Raw genomic sequence first — 20,264 nt, forward strand, 5'->3', positions numbered from 1 at the left:
ATGTAGCTGACAGCTGGTAACTGTGCAGGGGCGGGTCTAGCAAATTTTTGCCAGGGGTCCATGTAGGGCATTAACAGGGAAAGGGGGGACAAGGAAATAGTTATAACACAACACACTTTACACTTTACACTTACTTTACACATAGTTTTCTTTATTATTCTCATTTAAAATGTCTCGCTTTTAAAAAAAATAATTATCTGAGTCTTACAACAAACAATTGATAGATTGATACATATATACCATCAGAACAGTGTACATCACTGTCACAACAGTGTTTATTGTCATTCAAAGGCTTTATGATTTTTCCTATAATGGTGGGCCGGTCTCTAGTCAAAATGCCCGGGACGATTTTTTTGTCCCAGTCCAGCTCTGTATGCAGCTCATCTGCAGTCTGGTGTTACCTACATCTTCCTATTCAGAAGGCAGAATTTCTGAGTTCTGAGTACAATTGAAAGCACCACGACTGCAGTTTTTGTGTTGGATGTAAAAAGCAGGCTAGAATCATGGCGGCGGTCAACGACGGTCCAGGCGTGGGATTTCTCTCGTGGAAATGTGCACATTATTTTTCCTTTCTATTGGTAGGTGCAGGGCTCGTAAAATTTCAAAATCCCTGGTAGCCCTTCGGGCAGGCACTCTTCAGTTTTTGTTTTGGGCTATAGCCCAAAATAAATTTAACCAGCCCGAAAAAAAACATGAGAACAATTTTTGATGGATGTTTTGTTTCCTTTACAGTAATATACATTAAAATATAATATTGTAAAGGAAACAAAACATCCATCAAAAAAATTGTTAAAACACAAATTACAACAATTGTATAAAATTACAGTCATCTACTCAAATATTTGGAACTGTGTAGAACATGAATCAGTCTGTGTCAGATCCTGAATCTGAAATTTCCACTGAAATCACGGGTAAGAGGCAAGTGGAACCAAGATCGAGGCCATTTGCTTTTTGAAGTTTGCAAACACGGCTACATTTTGCCAGTGGTAGTTCACTCTTTGCAACATAGTACACTGTTCTAAACAGCTTTTTCAGGACTTCTTGTTGTGCTTGGTTTATTTTTAGTATGTTTTGCAACTGCTGTTTGTTCTGGGAAAGATACTGCAGACTGAGCAACAATGCAATGAAACCAAAAAGGCTACGCTTTCTTTTGCCTCATAGTCTGATTTGTCATAAGTTTTCCGTTTTGTGGTAGGCTTTTCTTTGGCTGCCCCTTCTTCACCCTGACCTGTCTTATTTGGCTTAGCAGAACTAAAATACCTGCGTAAATCCTGCTGTTTTACACACGTACTTACATAACGGTCAGCGATTCTCTGCGCAATCAACCTCTATCACATGTTTAAGTTTGCTGCGGAAATTTCACTTGTCACGTTTGAATAGTAAGCTAATGAGTGATAAGACGATGCCAGAGGAATTGGTGCGCAATTAATCTGTCACTCACCAATCAGTGCTGCCGCTCACTATACACAGTTCGCACGATCGCAAAGTGAAAGTGAAAGCCAAAAAGAAGAAGAAGCGCAAATTCAAACTCGATTTCACATATTGACAGAGGCTCGTCGATGCCAATGACATAATTACCCAGCTACATTTGAGAAACAATGGAACAGCATTGACATATATTTTTCCTTCCTATGATAGCCCGACGGGCAGGGCTGAGTTAGATTTTGGTAGCCCGACTGGAAAAATCAAAAGATTTTGCGAGCCCTGAGGTGGCACAGTGCACTTGTGGCAAGTAAGCAAGCTAGAAGACTGGCAATCTTGCTGGGCATCCAGTTACGGAAGCAACACATTAACAAGAGAATTCTGAGTAAAACCAAAGTTACTTTCCCTAGTAACTAGTTACTTTGAAAGTAACGAGTAACTTGAAGTAACTGAGTTACTTTTTTAGAGAAGTAACTAGTAATGTAACTAAGTTACTAATTTAAAGTAACTTACCCAACACTGCACATCAGTGTCCAATGTAGTGGTTTATGTGCAAGTATACCATCAACACTGACACAAATACAAGAAAACAGCCTTTGAATAGCTATCCACTGTAGTGACCACTATGCGTGTAAGGGTTAAAGGGAAAAAGCTGAGCATCTGACTATAGGTCTGATGGTTCAATCCAAAGATGGGACTTGCTTTGTCAGTTTGCACTCTGCCTGTTGCCTAACGGTTTAACCTGACTTGTTAGAGCAGCCATCGGCAATTAATTCTTTTTCAATGAACCACATGAAAAACTATGAGTTTGTGGAGTTCTGCACCAATAAGCTTAACTGAGGTCTGGTAAATATAAATTTTAACTTAGTTCATTCATACACTCACCCGCCCTCCCCCCATTCCAAACGCCTTTGTTGCTTGTTACCTATCCATTGTGGACGGCGGGTCTGCGTTCAGTGCCATTGTTCATGGCTGCAGGATAGGATGGCTGTTGTCTATACTGAATCATTCCTTACCATTACCCTCCCTCTGTTGCATGTCACATCCTTTTACATGGTGCAAGATGTGAAGATTCATGTGCTTTTTGTGCTGAGGTGTTTTTTGTACTGTCCTCAAACCGCCATCCCATAGGAACCCCTTGAGTAGAGTTCTTTTTTTTCTCCTCCTGTCCCTGATGTTGGGTATTTTCATTGTTTTTCTTACCGTCCTACCTCTCTCCAACCTGTCTTACCAAAGTGAGGTTTTGTGTATGTTTGGTCAGTAGGGGTCCAAACTCATGGGACATCATATCTCGCTCCATCCACCAATGCCCTGTTGCACCACAGACTGTCCAGGAGTTGGCGGATACTTTAGTCCAGGTCTGGGAGGAGATCCGTCAGGAGACTACCCGTCACCTCATCAGAACCATGCCCAGGGGTTGTAGGGAGGTCATACAGGCACGTGGAGGCCACACACACTACTGAGCCTCATTTTGATGTGTTTTAAGGAAATTACATCAAAGTTGGATCTGCCTGTAGTGTGTTTTTCCACTTGCTACATTTGATTTTCACTGATAATTTTGTGTGATTTTGCTGTCAGCACATTCAACTATGTAAAGAACAAAGTATTTAATAAGAATATTTCAATTATTCAGATTTGGGATGTCTTATTTTTGTGTTCCCTTTATTTTTTGAACAGTGTATATTATGGTTTTTGTTATGTGACACATGTAATATGTAAAGAACATGATTTTTATAAAAACTTTTTTGTATGCTTTGAAAGTATGTCAGATTTTCACAAAACATTTATTTGTATGTTATAAAGTTTTTATTACACTGTGTGTAATTTTTATAGAAACCTTGTTCATTGTATTCATGTGTAATCATGTATTTTTGATAAATAAAATATTTAATCTTTTATTTGTGTACTTTGTTGTTATTGAATAAAAAAATTAGTCACATCAGTAAATGTAAATCTGTTTTTTAACTTTGTAGACTCATTTACCCAGTCCAGTGAAAACAGAAAAAAACAAGAATGAAAATGGCTTTAAAGATATTATGAACAAAATGTACTACATTTTAGGCACATAAACAGCTTCTAACTTCCATATTTCCCCACTCTGATTTCCTGCAGGACCCACACGGAAATCAGTTCAGAGAGAAATCCAGTTCAGACAACACATACAACACTGACTGTGTTCAACCTTGCACAGTGTTGGAGGCCATAAGACCTTTAAATAAATATTAGAAGATGGTTATGGCAAGAGAGTACTATTCTGTCTTTTACATTGGTACAAAGGGAGGACAAGGGAGGAGTAACCCCCCCCATAAAAAAAGCTTTTAAAAAAAAATTTCACTTTAAAATTGTTCAAGTGTCCCTGTGTTTACAGAGAGAAGGAGATAACTGTGGCAGAGGCTCTGAAAGGAGATGGTCGCTTCACTGATGACCTGGGCTACTTTGAGCTGGTTAACATCAATTTCATTAGCTGGGCCCACATCCTCATTTTAGGTTTGACAGCATGTTAGTAGGTAAAAGTGAATGCCTTGACATGAATTGAGCTGCGGTTTGGGGAAGGCCTTGGAGGGGACTGGCGATGGCTCCTGGGCCTGGCAGATCCCCATGCACTAAATAGAAATGAAGAAGTTAAAGAATTGATAACAAGGATGGAGGGACGGTGGGCACGTAGATGAGAATTAACAGCTTATAGAACTGAGGGAACCTATATAGATGACAATCGGAAGAAGCGTGTTTGGAGGCGTGGTCCTGCTCCTGAAATTCCGATACATTATCTCCAAGACAAATGTAAGACTGAGTACACAGACATAATTGATAATCTGGACAATAAGAAATTCCAGATATGTTTTCCACGGGAGCAAATACGGAAATAAAAGATGTAAATCAAGTAGCCGACTACTGTATCCTTCCATCCTGGAGAAAGAGCAGTTCAAAGAAATCATTAAAAGCCTCAGGAGCTTCCTGAGTTTACACTTCCTGTGTAATAAACCCTCAAGTCAGTTTGGACTGAGGACTTCCCGAGCTGTTGGTGAACATAAAAGTACATTCACTCTTGACAAAATTACTTTTTATCTACCATCATGTATCTTTCAAACACCGTGTAATTGTAATTGCGTTTAGTTTTGAATGCATTTCCAAGCAGCTTTTTTACAAGAGGCGTAGTTCATATATTGGAGTAAATGTCTTCTTTTCGATACTTTATAGATATAAAACTCAAACGATTTGAAGCTTCAAGCCAGGCTCTGTCCATTTTCATAACAACTGACAGCACAGACATCTGTTAATGAGAGAACATGTTTTTTCATCAAAAAGATTGTGATGTGAAGCATCAGCAGTATGTTAAAGTGTCACTTCAGGAATGCTGCTGGGAGAAAGAAGTGTTGACACATGTTTTTTAATAGATGACTTAAAACACTAAACTCTAATATCAGGAGTTTATTTTAAGTTTAAAGAATATAACAACTGGTAAGACGATGAGTTTTACTTCTCACTGTCCATCACATATGCTACTTTGCTCTGCGACTGTAAGAATCTTTCATTGTAATCATGAAATAAACCAGACTTTCACAGTCTGCATCTTTTACTGTTTTTTCTGCTTTTGTTCACGTCAAGTTTGACAAAACCCACAGACATCCGCTAACAAGAAACACAAAACCCACTATTAGGTAATTTTTTTCCCCTAAACACAGTCAGTTGACTGAAAGAAATGTCTGATGTTATCCACTCGGGTCATTGTGAACATTGACGGAGATGTGCTCCATAGACGCCTTACACTCATACAGGGAGTGCAGAATTATTAGGCAAATGAGTATTTTGTCCACATCATCCTCTTCATGCATGTTGTCTTACTCCAAGCTGTATAGGCTCGAAAGCCTGCTACCAATTAAGCATATTAGGTGATGTGCATCTCTGTAATGAGAAGGGGTGTGGTCTAATGACATCAACAGCCTATATCAGGTGTGCATAATTATTAGGCAACTTCCTTTCCTTTGGCAAAATGGGTCAAAAGAAGGACTTGACAGGCTCAGAAAAGTCAAAAATAGTGAGATATCTTGCAGAGGGATGCAGCAGTCTTAAAATTGCAAAGCTTCTGAAGCGTGATCATCGAACAATCAAGCGTTTCATTCAAAATAGTCAACAGGGTCGCAAGAAGCGTGTGGAAAAACCAAGGCGCAAAATAACTGCCCATGAACTGAGAAAAGTCAAGCGTGCAGCTGCCAAGATGCCACTTGCCACCAGTTTGGCCATATTTCAGAGCTGCAACATCACCGAGTGCCCAAAAGCACAAGGTGTGCAATACTCAGAGACATGGCCGAGGTAAGAAAGGCTGAAAGGCGACCACCACTGAACAAGACACACAAGCTGAAACGTCAAGACTGGGCCAAGAAATATCTCAAGACTGATTTTTATAAGGTTTTATGGACTGATGAAATGAGAGTGAGTCTTGATGGGCCAGATGGATGGGCCCGTGGCTGGATTGGTAAAGGGCAGAGAGCTCCAGTCCGACTCAGACGCCAGCAAGGTGGAGGTGGAGTACTGGTTTGGGCTGGTATCATCAAAGATGAGCTTGTGGGGCCTTTTCGGGTTGAGGATGGAGTCAAGCTCAACTCCCAGTCCTACTGCCAGTTTCTGGAAGACACCTTCTTCAAGCAGTGGTACAGGAAGAAGTCTGCATCCTTCAAGAAAAACATGATTTTCATGCAGGACAATGCTCCATCACACGCGTCCAAGTACTCCACAGCGTGGCTGGCAAGAAAGGGTATAAAAGAAAAAACTAATGACATGGCCTCCTTGTTCACCTGATCTGAACCCCATTGAGAACCTGTGGTCCATCATCAAATGTGAGATTTACAAGGAGGGAAAACAGTACACCTCTCTGAACAGTGTCTGGGAGGCTGTGGTTGCTGCTGCACGCAATGTTGATGGTGAACAGATCAAAACACTGACAGAATCCATGGATGGCAGGCTTTTGAGTGTCCTTGCAAAGAAAAGGTGGCTATATTGGTCGCTGATTTGTTTTTGTTTTGTTTTGAATGTCAGAAATGTATATTTGTGAATGTGGAGATGTTATATTGGTTTCACTGGTAAAAATAAATAATTGAAATGGGTATATATTTGGTTTTTGTTAAGTTGCCTAATAATTATGCACAGTAATAGTCACCTGCACAAACAGATATCCCCCTAAAATAGCTAAAACTAAAAACAAACTAAAAACTACTTGCAAAAACATTCAGCTTTGATATTAATGAGTTTTTTGGGTTCATTGAGAACATGGTTGTTGTTCAATAATAAAATTATTCCTCAAAAATACAACTTGCCTAATAATTCTGCACTCCCTGTATTTCCTTAACTTACATCCAACACTACTATGTTCTGTTTAAATCCAGCCTGCTTTAACAGTTTGCAATGAAATTTTGTTAAATCATTGCTCAACTTGTGTCTGCACGAGAGCAGATAATTCTGATGAAAAGGAAACTGACCCTGTAACTAATTGCAGGTCACCGCTGAGTCGAGGGCTAATGAAAAATAAGACCATGCGCTCTCCATCTCGTGACTACACGTGCAGCTGGACACATTTGAAAGACTCATTATGCAACTCAGGATGGGACCTCCTATAAAGGAGGCATAGAGAAGCTGTATGGTTCAGTCCTTGCTGCAAGTAAAACCAGCGATTCTCAGAGTCTGTGGTCATTTGCTTGAGTGTTACCCTAAAGTGTAAAACAGCTTGTTTATTACACAGGGGCCAGAAGCTTGAATCACCCTTTACTCACACAGCCTCACGCATTCTTTAGATGTTTGAAGTGGTTTTTTTGTGTGTAATGGTTTAGTCTCTCAAATTTATCTGAGTTGCCACACTGATTTTAGACAGAAACAGTTGCTTGAAACCTGAGCTTACACAGGATGATTTTGGTTAGTAGCCCTGCCAGACTCTCCCTCCTTGGTCTTTTTGATCCTCTAATTTGCATTCTTGTAGCAGAATGTTGGTATGATCTGAAGTGAACTGGCTGCATCTTTGTATATAAATTATAGCACGTTGTTAGTAGACCACCTTGTGATTGGAACATCCCAATAATTTGTGTTACTTAGAAGTCTGCCCCAGACCCATCTGTTTTTCCTCATATTTTTTTCATTGTTTGGATTTCTATGACTGTAGTAAAATTCGTACTATCCATCATTTATCCTAGCTGAGCTGAAATAAAAATTAATTTATGATAATCATAAAGGCTGCAATACAACAAGGATCCCCAAAAGTTGATTCTGTTCATCTGGATGTAGCGTTTTCAGTGGGAGAAATGTTTCATCACTCACCTAAGTGACTTCTTCAGTGTCAGCTGACTGCAGGTTTCCCTAATCTTGTAAACAGTACATTTGCATAATGACTGAAACTAGCACCACTGAATGAACAATGGGCTGGGAGGTCAGTTCCTTGATCATTAATATGCAATATTCTTTTTTTTTTGTGAAATTCATTTTCAAATTGAAATATTTATTGATGGATTAATAATTCATTTTGAAAAATGTGTTTAAAAATTGTGTTTAAATAAAATGATAAAAACATTCATTTGAAAATGAATTTATGAATGCAGAATTTATTCTCTTGTGGTCCTCCATAATACCCACTTATTTCTCTCGCGTACACATAAACATATCCAAATACATAAATGTGTGTGTATGTGCACACACATCTATGTATTTGTGTCTCTGTTGCTATGTGTGTATATGTATGTCTGTATATACATGCATTTAGATATGTTGTAATTATCACTGATATAAGAAATTCATGTGTATGTGTATGTATTCATATGTGTGTATGCAGGCATGTGTAGTTAAAGTAGCATAGGTGTTGAGGAGTTGTTATTGCTAATTGTTTCCATTTTTATTTTTGTGTAATTTTTCTTTTTCTCATTGTTCCTTTTGTTTATTTTTATTATTATTATTATTATTATTATTATTATTATTATTGTGTATTGTTTAATGTGCATGTTTCAGTCCCACAAAGTACATTGGGATATCGCTGTCTGTGCTAACTAGGGTCACTGACCGACTTCTACACACAACATTAATGATATACAATGATTATACAGTTATTACTAATTAGTTATTATTTAATTATGTCAATCACATACAACAAATAAACAAGCCCCCTTCCCATCGTCTGAAGGCTGTTTTTCATTATGGTCATGCTCTGAGTCGGCTCCCTCAGATGAGGTTTGGGGGTAACTCAGAGCTGGTAAACCAGTCTAAGGAAAATGATGATGGGCAATCACAATCTCCCTGCTTTTTACTAATATTGGCTTTTAATTGCTTAATTTGATTTACAGTAAATAGTTATGTAACTATACACAAGAGATTTATATCCATCCATTCATTCATTCCATTTTACTTTCTCCTGTATGCATGCGTGTCTGTATATAATTGTGTGAGTGTATAGTTTTGCATCCATGTATGCACAGGTCCACATTTTTGTATATATATGTGTTTTTTCCGTTTTCCTTCCTTGCTATATGTCCTTGTCCCATGCTGATGTTGTTTTGTAAAAAAATAAATTTGAGTGTTTAGTGCCAGCTTAGTGTTTGAGCCCTGGAGATATTGTGTGAAAATTCAGATGAAAATTCAGCTGTGTTTGTTGATAATTTGTAATTTGATTCAAACTCAGCCCAAGATCAATGTCTGTTTTAAACTATATATAGGTCTAATACAGCTGTGAAAATAACATCTCACTTAGTCACAACCTCACTGAACTCACTGAATATACCGAAAAGACAGTATGTTGGTTAAAAAAATAAGACATGTAGAGGTTGTTTTTTAGACTGAATTCAATCTTATTTCACCATAAACTAACCAGTTCCAATGTAATGTGTGAACCTAAACCTAAAAGATAATTATTAGAATTAGATTTTGTTTTATGTGGATCAAAAATCTATGAAGGAACCTTAAGAAGTACCATAGTATTCTCTAATCAATTTTCCTGAGAATTGCTAATTAGAGTAGTATGCTTTAAAAAATAAGAGAATCAGAGTTTGTTTAATGATGACATTATTATTGTTTGGCGATAATAAGGATAGTTCTTTAAATAATTTTAAATGTGTGTATCAGGATCACTTAGACTAATATTTTTTCCCATAATTATCCAATACAATACAAACAGAATAAATACAACAATAGAATACATAACATAATTAATTAATTAATGATTAATTAGTAATTAATAACACAGGTTCATTTCAATTTTAGTTCTAAATCACAGTATGATTCCTCTTCATCAGAAGCTCCTCGTGGATTTTCAGTTGGAATAAAGTCTTCTTTATACCCAGTCACAGGAGACATTTCCTCAAGTTATTTCACAAGAACATCAGCTCAGATGTTATTGCTGGCCTGACAGGAACCATGACAGCAACAACATACAGGATGCAGTGAGGAGACTGATCTTGTGGCTCACTCCATGTGACGCTTTTACAAATGTTAAGAAAAGAAAAAAGGCATTCCTTTCAGAAACTGTTCTTAATATATATCATATCTTTAATGTGACTGTATTAAATATGTCTTACGTGTGCCGTCCACAAGAATGGAACTGGTTTCAATGTCGAAGGGTGTTATCTTTGCTGCATCGATCAAAACTTGTGCAATCTGATTTGCATTAGGGACCAGTGACAATGCAAATCCAATGTCCATGTTATTGATAATTGAGCCATTACTGCAAAAGAAATAACCCCAAACTTAGTTTTATTTTATTTTGTCTAAATATTCGTGAAATTCTATACTATAAACAATTTACCTGAATGCAGTCACATTGATGAAGCGGAATGAAGGAAATCTTGCCTGGTAGAAAGGTTCAAGCTGCAGAAACATGAATAAACACAGTGTAAGTATGTATGGTTTGCGGTTTCCGACTGTGCTTCTTTACTTGCATGTCATTTGTGATACATTATTTGCACTATGTAATATCATAGTGCAAAAAGTTAATAGTTAATATCTTTTTTTCTGTTCATCCAGCTGCCCATTTTTTGAAAATCTAGCGCATGATGATTATGTCACAGGTCACCTTTAGAGTTTATCTTTTTTTTTTTTAAACACTTACAAAAGCATGGCATCCAGTTGGAAAAATAGATACCTCAGGATTATTTACTGTGGAGTTTTAGTTCAGTTTAGGTCATGGTGGAAATGTTATTGGCTTATAGTTTACTGCATATAATCTATATGATTTTTCTTGATCTCAGTCTGTATAATCTTCTTAAATTGTTGACTTTTGGAGGGGAATCATAAATGTATGGATAGAAAAAAGATAACCATTCAATGTTCTTACAAAATGGTATGCTACCAAAACATTGTTATGTGACAATATCTTGTAAAAGTTTGCAATTAATTAGAATACATTCAATTAAGTATTTTTAAATTTCAAGAAGAAAACTTACTGCTGTCCTTATTAGTGTAGCTCGTTGTTTAAATGTTGTGGATGATGATGTCAGCAAGTCAGTTGTAAATATTCCATTAACAGATCTGAATTTCACGGCCAGCATTCTTACTGGCTCAGCAGTTGTTACAGCTGTAGTGGTTGTAGGAGTTGCTGTAGTTGTAGTTGCTGCAGTTGTAGTGGTTGTAGGAGTCGCTGTAGTTGTATTTGCTGCAGTAGTAGTGGTTATAGGAGTTGCTGTAGTTGCGACTGTAACTGTAGTCATCATTTGGTGTTGTAGCGTTCACAGTTGTAGTTGAAGCCACGGTAAATGCCAAAAAAAGGAAACAAATTGTTGCTTTAAAAAACAGTTCTGCGATATTATGAATTTAAAATATGAGAATACTAAATATTGCTTACCTGAATCACTGACAACAACATTGGTAATGTTGAAGGCTGTTATGTTTGGAGCTGCATTGATCAAAACATTTGCAATGTCAGTGTCATTTGGCGCTGATGTAGATGCAAACCGAATGTAGATGTCAGTGATGATGGATCCATTTCTGCAAAATGAATAAACCAAATATTGTTTTATTTGCATGAATTCATTATGTATTATATATGTAATCATCAAACAAAAAATTAATTACCGGAATCCAGTCACTTCCATTGAGTAGTATGAAGAAAATGTTTTATTGTAAATAGGTTCAAGCTGCAGAAACACACACAATCAAAGATCTGTGAGTCCATATGCTTAAGTGAATGCATGCATTTAACCACTGTTTGACTTCAAGAGAGAAAACTTACTGTTGTCACTATCAGTGATGATCTATTTCTAAATGCTTGAGATGATGAGTTCAGCAAGTCAGCTGTAAATGTCTCTCCAACAGATGTGAACTGCAACAGCTTTGTAAAAACTGGCTCAGCAGTGGTAGTTGTTTCAGGTGTAGAAAACAAAGAGGAAGAAAAAAAGCAGTTGAAACCAAAGTCATTTTTCATAAACACACAATGTTGTTTTTATACGTGGTAGATCTCATTTAAAGGAGTCTCTCTGCTGTTTATCACATTACATAATTATGTTGGTTTTATCTGAGAGAATAATTACATAAATAACTAGAAAGATGTTCATGCCAGAAACAATAATTAATTCAATATGATATTAAATATGAATAGGTATATTGCCTAAAAATAAACCACTTCAGAAGGGGCATATGTGACTTCTGTTTACTCACTGTTTACTTGGGTTGCTACAACAGATGTGTTATCAATACTGAGGTTGAAAGTGTTGTTGGGGTTAGACACCGCATTGACTAAGGTTTGTTGAACATCTTTAGCCTCTGGGATTTGTGCAGGTGTTATTGTGCTGTTAAACACAACCTGCACTTCTGCTTCAATATTATTTCCAGTAGTAGATGCTCGTGTTCTCGTCCCAGCTTTTCTAAAGAAAGAAAAAAGAAAAAACTCAATTCTTAATTAAATATGTTAAATTAAAATTAATTATTTGCAAATACTGATAATTAGATTAGTCTTGCTATAAGTGAACAAAAGTAACAATCTTACCTGAATGCTATGACAATTACACGGCTGAAAAGTGAACCATATTGACGTCTATAGATGATTTCATACTGTGTGGTGCAAACGAGTAGAAATTAATTAATTAATTTAAATATAGTTGTAATCAGCTGGAATTTTAACAATATTCCATCTTAGTATTTTACTCACCACTACTACCACTTGCTCCTCAAGTGCCTTAAATTGTGGGCTGTTTTTATCTTCCAGTTGAGGCACAAAGGGTTGAATCAAAACTGCTGCAACAACAACAATTGGTGCGCGAACTACTGCCACTGCTGTTGTTGTTGATGTTGTTGTCGTTGGTGCTGTTGTTGATGATGTTGTTGTTGTTGCCACAGCTGAACCAGTTGTTGTAGACACTGTAGTTGTATTTGTTCCTGGTGTGGTGTTTGTAAGATTTGCTGTGGTTGCATTTGATGCTGTAGTGCTCGCAGTTGCGTTCACAGCTGTAGTTGAAGCTGTTGTAGACACTGTAGTTGTATTTGTTACAGGTGTGGTGTTTGTAAGATTTGCTGTGGTTGCGTTTGTAGGGGTAGTGATCATTGGTGTTGTAGTGCTCGCAGTTGTACTTGAAACCACTGTAAATGTCAAAAAATGAAAAGAGGTATTGCTTCAACAAACAGTTCTGAGATATTACGAATTTAAAGTGTGATAATATTAAATATTGCTTACCTGGGTCACTGACAATAACAGAGCCTGTGCTAATGTTGAAGGCTGTTATGTTTGGAGCTGCTTTGATCAAAACATCTGCAATGTCAGTGTTATTAGGCACTGACGCAGATGCAAACCGAATGTCAATGTCATTGATGATGGATCCATTTCTGCAAAATGGAAAAGATTGTTTTACTTGCATTCAGTTATTGTGAATATTTATAAATATTATAAAATATTTGTTCAATTGCATTAGTATGTGAAAAATAAATTGCCTGAATTCAGTCACTTTCAATGAGCGAAATGAAGGAAACGTTCTCATGTAGATAGGTTCAAGCTGCAGAAACAAGCAATCAGTGATCTTTGAGTGTGTATGCATAAGTGAATGCAAACATTTAAATACTGTTTGACTTCAAGAACAAAACTTACTGTTGTCTTTATCTGTTGCGCTCTTTTTGTAAATGCTGGAGATGATGAGTTCTGCAAGTCAACTGTAAATGTCTCTCCAACAGATCTGAACTGCACCTGCTTTGTTATAACTGGCTCTGCAGTTGTGATTCTTACAGTTGTAATGGTTGTAGGAGTCACTAAGGTTGCGATTGTAGGTGTAGTCATCATTGGTGTTGTAGTGTTTACAGTTGCAGTTGAAGCTGTTGTAGACACTGTAGTTGTATTTGTTCCTGGTGTGGTGTTTGTAAGATTTGCTGTGGGTGCATTTGTAGGTGTAGTCATCATTGGTGCTGTAGTATTCGCAGTTGTAGTTGAAGCTGTTGTAAGCAACGTAGTTGTATTTGTTCCTGGTGTGATGTTTGTAATATTTGCTGTGGTTGCATTTGTAGCTGCAGTCATCACTGGTGTTGTAGTGCTCGCAGTTGTAATTGAAGCCACTGTAAATGCCAGCAATGAAAACAAGGTGCTGCTTCAACAAACAGTTCAGATATAGTTATGCTGCAATAGACGTAGGCTGCCGGGGATTCCCATGATGCATTGAGTTTTTCCCTTCCAGTCACCTTTCTCACTCACTATGTGCTAATAGACCTCTCTGCATCGAATCATATCTGTTATTAATTTCTGTCTCTCTTCCACAGCATGTCTTTCATCCTGTTTTCCTTCTTTCACCCCAACCGGTCGCAGCAGATGGCCGCCTCCTGAGCCTGGTTCTGCCGGAGGTTTCTTCCTGTTAAAGGGAGTTTTTCCTTCCCACTGTCGCCAAAGTGCTTGCTCATAGGGGGTCATATGATTGTTGGGTTTTCTCTGTATTTATTATTGTGCTATCTACTGTACAATATAAAGCGCCTTGAGGCGACTTTTGTTGTGATTTGGCGCTATATAAATAAAATTGAATTGAATTGAATTGAATTGAATTGAATTGAATATTATGAATTTAAAACATGATCATATTAAATATTGCTTACCTGGGTCACTGACAACAACATTGGTAATGGTGAAAGCTGTTATGTTTGGAGCTGCATTGATCAAAACATTTGCAATGTCAGTGTTATTTGGCGCTGATGTAGATGCAAACCGAATGTCAATGTTACTGATGATGGATCCATTTCTGCAAAATCAATAAACCAAATATTGTTTTATTTGCATGAATTCATTATGCATTATATATTATATGTAATCATCAAACAAAAATAAATTACCGGAATCCAGCCACGTTCATTGAGAGGTATGAAGAAAATGTTTTATTGTAGATAGGTTCAAGCTGCAGAAACACACACAATCAAAGATCTGTGAGTCCATATGCTTAAGTGAATGCATGCATTTAACCACTGTTTGACTTCAAGAGAGAAAACTTACTGTTGTCACTATCAGTGATGCTCTATTTATAAATGCTTGAGATGATGAGTTCAGCAAGTCAGCTGTAAATGTCTCTCCAACAGATGTGAACTGCAACAGCTTTGTAAAACTGGCTCAGCAGTGGTAGTTGTTTCAGGTGTAGAAAACAAAGAGGAAGAAAAAAAGCAGTTGAAAACAAATCATTCAAATCAATCTTGTTTAAAGAAGGGTGACTTCCAGAGTGGCATGTGGGACTGCTGTTTACTCACTGTTTACTTGGGTTGCTATGACAGATGTTGTATCAACAGTGAGATTGAAAGTGCTGTTGGGATTAGACACCGCTGCGACTAAGGTTTGTTTAACATCTTTAGCCTCTGGGATTTCTGCAGGTGTTATCGTGTTGTTAAACACAACCTCCACCTGTGCTTCAGTACTAGGATCTGTTCGTGTTCTGGTCCCAGCTTGTCTACATAAAAGAAAGAAAAGAAATGCAACTCCTAATTAAATATGTTAAATTAACATAAATTTTTTGTCATTATAATAAGATTAATATAGCTATAAATGAACAAAATTAAATATCTTACCTAAATGCTATGACAATTACACGACTGAAAAGTAAACCATATCGAGCTCTATAGATGACTTCATACTATGTGGAGCAAAGTAAAAATGAATTAATTCAAATTTAGTTGTAATCAGCTGGAATTTTAACAGCACTTAAAAATTAATCTCAGTATTTTACTCACCACTAACACCACGTCTGCCGCAAGTGCCTTAAATTCTGGACTGGTTCTATTTTCGAGTTGAGGCACAAAGGGTCTAACCAAAACTGCTGAAAGGACAACAACTGGTGCACGAACTACTGCCACTGCTGTAGTTGTTGTTGTGATGGTGGTTGATGGGGCAGTGGTGGTTGTTGTTGGAGGAGTGGTGGTGATGGTGGTTTGTTTAGCAGTAGTGGTTGTTGGTGTTGCAGTGGTAGTTGTTATCGTAGGAGCCGTGGTTGTGGTTGGTGTTGCAGTGGTGGTTGTTGTCAGAGGAGCCATGATGGAGGTGGTAGGAGGGGCAGTGGTGGTTGTTGGAGCTGCAGTGGTGGTTGTTGGAGCTGCAGTGGTGGTTGTTGGAGCTGCAGTTGTGGTTGTTGGACCTGCAGTCGTTGTTGTTGGTGCGGCTGTTGTGGTTGTTGGACCTGCAGTTGTGGTTGATGGAGGTGCAGTGGTACTTGTTGGAGCTGCAATCGTGGTTGTTGGAGGCGCAGTTGCTGTTGTTGACGATGCCGTGGTGGTTGTAGGAGGTGCAGTTGTAGTTGTTGGTGCAGCTGTCGTGGTTGTTGGAGCTGCGGTCGTGGTTGTTGGAGCTGCAGTCGTGGTTGTTGGTCCGGCTTTCGTGGTTGTTGGAGCTGCAGTTGTGGTTGTTGGTGCGGCTGTTGTTGTTGTTGGCGCGGCTGTTGTGGTTGGTGGTGCAGCTGCAGTTGTGGTTGGTGCGGCTGTTGTGGTTGTTGGCACTACGGTCGTGGTTGTTGGAGCTGCAGTTGTGGTTGTTGGAGCTGCGGTCGTGGTTGTTGGAGCTGCGGTCGTGGTTGTTGGAGCTGCAGTCGTTGTTGTTGGCACTGCGGTCGTGGAAGTTGGTAAAGCGGTCGTGGTTGTTGGAGCTGCGGTCGTGGTTGTTGGTGCCGCTGTTGTGGTTGTTGGTGCGGCTGTTGTGGTTGTTGGTGCGGCTGTCGTGGTTGTTGGTGCGGCTGTCGTGGTTGTTGGAGGTGAGGTTGTGGTTATTGGTACTGCAGTCGTAGTTGTCGGTGAGTTTGTTATGGTAGTTGGAGCTGCGGTCGTGGTTGTTGGAACTGCAGTTGTGGTTGTTGGTGCCGCTGTCGTGGTTGTTGGAGCCGCTGTCGTGGTTGTTGGAGCTGCAGTCGTTGTTGTTGGTGCAGCTGTCGTGGTTGTTGGTGCGGCTGTCGTGGTTGTTGGTGCGGCTGTCGTGGTTGTTGGAGCTGCAGTCGTTGTTGTTGGTGCGGCTGTCGTGGTTGTAGGAGGTGCAGTTGTAGTTGTTGGTGCCGCTGTTGTGGTTGTTGGAGCTGCAGTCGTTGTTGTTGGTGCGGCTGTTGTGGTTGTTGGAGCTGCCGTCGTTGTTGTTGGAGCTGCGGTCGTGGTTGTTGGAGCAGCGGTTGTGGTTGTTGGTGCCGCTGTTGTGGTTGTTGGTGCGGCTGATGTAGTTGTTGGTGCCGCTGTCGTGGTTGTTGGAGCTGCAGTTGTGGTTGTTGGAGCTGCAGTCGTTGTTGTTGGTGCGGCTGTCGTGGTTGTTGGTGCGGCTGTCGTGGTTGTTGGTGCAGCTGTCGTGGTTGTTGGTGCGGCTGTCGTGGTTGTTGGAGCTGCAGTCGTTGTTGTTGGTGCGGCTGTCGTGGTTGTTGGAGGGGCTGTTGTAGTTGTTGGTGCGGCTGTCGTGGTTGTTGGAGCTGCGGTCGTTGTTGTTGGTGCGGCTGTCGTGGTTGTTGGAGCTGCAGTTATGGTAGTTGAAGCTGCGGTCGTGGTTGTTGGAGCTGCAGTCGTTGTTGTTGGAGCTGCGGTCGTAGTTGTTGGAGCTGCGGTCGTGGTTGTTGGAGCTGCAGTCGTGGTTGTTGGTGCGGCTGTTGTGGTTGTTGGAGCTGCAGTCGTTGTTGTTGGTGCGGCTGTCGTGGTTGTTGGTGCGGCTGTCGTGGTTGTTGGAGCTGCGGTCGTGGTTGTTGGAGCTGAGGTCGTGGTTGTTGGAGCTGCGGTCGTTGTTGTTGGAGCTGCGGTCGTGGTTGTTGGAGCAGCGGTTGTGGTTGTTGGTGCCGCTGTTGTGGTTGTTGAATGCGGCTGATGTAGTTGTTGGTGCCGCTGTCGGGGTTGTTGGAGCTGCAGTTGTGGTTGTTGGAGCTGCAGTCGTTGTTGTTGGTGCGGCTGTCGTGGTTGTTGGTGCCGCTGTCGTGGTTGTTGGAACCGCGGTCGTTGTTGTTGGTGCGCCTGTCGTGGTTGTTGGTGCGCCTGTCGTGGTTGTTGGAGCGGCGGTCGTTGTTGTTGGAGCCGCGGTCGTGGTTGTTGGAGCCGCGGTCGTGGTTGTTGGAGCTGCGGTCGTGGTTGTTGGAGCCGCGGTCGTGGTTGTTGGAGCTGCGGTCGTGGTTGTTGGTGCAGCTGTCGTGGTTGTTGGTGCAGCTGTCGTGGTTGTTGGTGCCGCTGTTGTGGTTGTTGGAGCTGCGGTAGTGGTTGTTGGAGCTGCGGTAGTGGTTGTTGGAGCTGCGGTAGTGGTTGTTGGTGCAGCTGTTGTAGTTGTTGGTGCCGCTGTCGTGGTTGTTGGAGCTGCAGTCGTTGTTGTTGGTGCGGCTGTCGTGGTTGTTGGCACTGCGGTCGTGGTAGTTGATAATGCGGTCGTTGTTGTTGGCACTGCAGTCGTGGTAGTTGATAATGCGGTCGTTGTTGTCGGTGCGGCTGTCGTGGTTGTTGGAGCTGCGGTCGTTGTTGTTGGTGCGGCTGTCGTGGTTATTGGTACTGCAGTCGTAGTTGTCGGTGAGTTTGTTATGGTAGTTGGAGCTGCAGTTATGGTAGTTGAAGCTGCGGTCGTGGTTGTTGGAGCTGCAGTCGTTGTTGTTGGAGCTGCGATAGTGGTTGATGGTGCCGCTGTCGTGGTTGTTGGAGCTGCAGTCGTTGTTGTTGGTGCGGCTGTCGTGGTTGTTGGTGCGGCTGTCGTGGTTATTGGAGCTGCAGTCGTTGTTGTTGGTGCGGCTGTTGTGGTTGTTGGAGCTGCAGTTGTGGTTGTTGGTGCCGCTGTCGTGGTTGTTGGTGCCGCTGTTGTGGTTGTTGGAGCTGCAGTCGTTGTTGTTGGTGCGGCTGTTGTGGTTGTTGGAGCTGCCGTCGTTGTTGTTGGAGCTGCGGTCGTGGTTGTTGGAGCAGCGGTTGTGGTTGTTGGTGCCGCTGTTGTGGTTGTTGGTGCGGCTGATGTAGTTGTTGGTGCCGCTGTCGTGGTTGTTGGAGCTGCAGTTGTGGTTGTTGGAGCTGCAGTCGTTGTTGTTGGTGCGGCTGTCGTGGTTGTTGGAGCTGCGGTCGTGGTTGTTGGAGCTGCGGTCGTTGTTGTTGGTGCAGCTGTCGTGGTTGTTGGTGCGCCTGTCGTGGTTGTTGGAGCCGGCGTCGTGGTTGTTGGAGCTGCGGTCGTTGTTGTTGGAGCCGCGGTCGTGGTTGTTGGAGCTGCGGTCGTGGTTGTTGGAGCTGCGGTCGTGGTTGTTGGTGCCGCTGTCGTGGTTGTTGGAGCTGCTGTCGTGGTTGTTGGAGCTGCGGTCGTTGTTGTTGGTGCAGCTGTCGTGGTTGTTGGTGCCGCTGTCGTGGTTGTTGGTGCTGCAGTCGTGGTTGTTGGAGCTGCAGTCGTTGTTGTTGGAGCTGCAGTCGTTGTTGTTGGAGCTGCAGTCGTGGTTGTTGGTGCGGCTGTCGTGGTTGTTGGTGCGGCTGTCGTGGTTGTTGGAGCTGCGGTCGTGGTTGTTGGTGCGGCTGTCGTTGTTGTTGGTGCGCCTGTTGTGGTTGTTGCTGCGGCTGTTGTGGTTGTTGGTGCTGCAGTTGTGGTTGTTGGTGCCGCTGTTGTGGTTGTTGGTGCGGCTGTCGTGGTTGTTGGTGCGGCTGTCGTGGTTGTTGGTGCGGCTGTCGTGGTTGTTGGTGCGGCTGTTGTGGTTGTTGGAGCTGCGGTCGTGGTTGTTGGAGCTGCGGTCGTGGTTGTTGGAGCTGCGGTCGTTGTTGTTGGAGCTGCGGTAGTGGTTGATGGTGCCGCGGTCGTGGTTGTTGGAGCTGCGGTCGTTGTTGTTGGAGCTGCGGTTGTGGTTGTTGGTGCGGCTGTTGTGGTTGTTGGTGCGGCTGTTGTGGTTGTTGGTGCCGCTGTCGTGGTTGTTGGAGCTGCAGTCGTGGTTGTTGGAGCTGCAGTCGTTGTTGTTGGAGCTGCAGTCGTTGTTGTTGGAGCTGCAGTCGTTGTTGTTGGTGCGGCTGTCGTGGTTGTTGGCACTGCGGTCGTGGTAGTTGATAATGCGGTCGTTGTTGTTGGTGGGGCTGTCGTGGTTGTTGGAGCTGCGGTCGTGGTTGTTGGAGCTGCGGTCGTGGTTGTTGGAGCTGCGGTTGTGGTTGTTGGCGCCGCTGTTGTGGTTGTTGGAGCCGCGGTCGTGGTTGTTGGAGCTGCGGTCGTGGTTGTTGGTGCGGCGGTCGTGGTTGTTGGAGCTGCGGTCGTTGTTGTTGGTGCGGCTGTCGTGGTTGTTGGAGCTGCGGTCGTGGTTGTTGGAGCTGCGGTCGTTGTTGTTGGTGCAGCTGTTGTGGTTGTCGGTGAGTTTGTTATGGTAGTTGGAGCTGCGGTCGTGGTTGTTGGTGCGGCTGTCGTGGTTGTTGGTGCGGCTGTCGTGGTTGTTGGTGCGGCTGTTGTGGTTGTTGGTGCCGCTGTCGTGGTTGTTGGAGCTGCGGTTGTGGTTGTT

The 20,264-nt window shown here is 41.7% G+C and overlaps 2 protein-coding genes across 2 annotated transcripts; both read right to left on the reverse strand.

The window, feature by feature from the left end:
• Positions 1-8,692: 8,692 nt before the first annotated feature.
• On the reverse strand, positions 8,693-14,942 carry LOC120436848 (uncharacterized threonine-rich GPI-anchored glycoprotein PJ4664.02-like). Its single transcript, XM_039607695.1, has 16 exons — positions 14,837-14,942; positions 14,680-14,741; positions 14,446-14,588; positions 13,460-13,917; positions 13,306-13,367; positions 13,052-13,200; positions 12,530-12,957; positions 12,368-12,432; positions 12,040-12,245; positions 11,615-11,724; positions 11,458-11,519; positions 11,228-11,370; positions 10,830-11,083; positions 10,193-10,254; positions 9,966-10,111; positions 8,693-9,867 (listed from the first exon to the last, which is right to left on the reverse strand). Exons 2-16 carry the CDS (start codon positions 14,697-14,699, stop codon positions 9,782-9,784), a joined length of 2,394 nt encoding a protein of 797 aa, XP_039463629.1. The 5' UTR covers positions 14,700-14,741; positions 14,837-14,942; the 3' UTR covers positions 8,693-9,781.
• Positions 14,943-16,713: 1,771 nt separating this feature from the next.
• Positions 16,714-17,037, reverse strand: LOC120436863 (probable beta-glucosidase btgE; the record flags this gene model as incomplete). The annotated part of the gene is made up of 2 exons (XM_039607710.1): positions 16,714-16,764; positions 16,990-17,037. Coding segments are annotated over 2 exons (99 nt in total), but the record flags the coding sequence as incomplete, so codon positions are not given.
• Between the last annotated feature and the right edge of the window lie 3,227 nt (positions 17,038-20,264).

This window comes from Oreochromis aureus, unplaced genomic scaffold (assembly GCF_013358895.1).
Source record: "Oreochromis aureus strain Israel breed Guangdong unplaced genomic scaffold, ZZ_aureus HiC_scaffold_25, whole genome shotgun sequence".
Classification (NCBI taxonomy): Eukaryota; Metazoa; Chordata; class Actinopteri; order Cichliformes; family Cichlidae; genus Oreochromis; species Oreochromis aureus.

Bases quoted from the DNA above. Each gene is read 5' to 3' on its own strand.
- LOC120436848 (XM_039607695.1), bottom strand. From the start codon at position 14,699: ATGAACGTGGCTGGATTCCG. The intron at 12,246-12,367 runs GTAAGATTGTTA...TTCTTTCTTTAG, and splicing joins GTAATTGTCATAGCATTCAG to AAAAGCTGGGACGAGAACAC. The intron at 9,868-9,965 runs GTAAGACATATT...CATTTGTAAAAG, and splicing joins CATTCTTGTGGACGGCACAC to CGTCACATGGAGTGAGCCAC.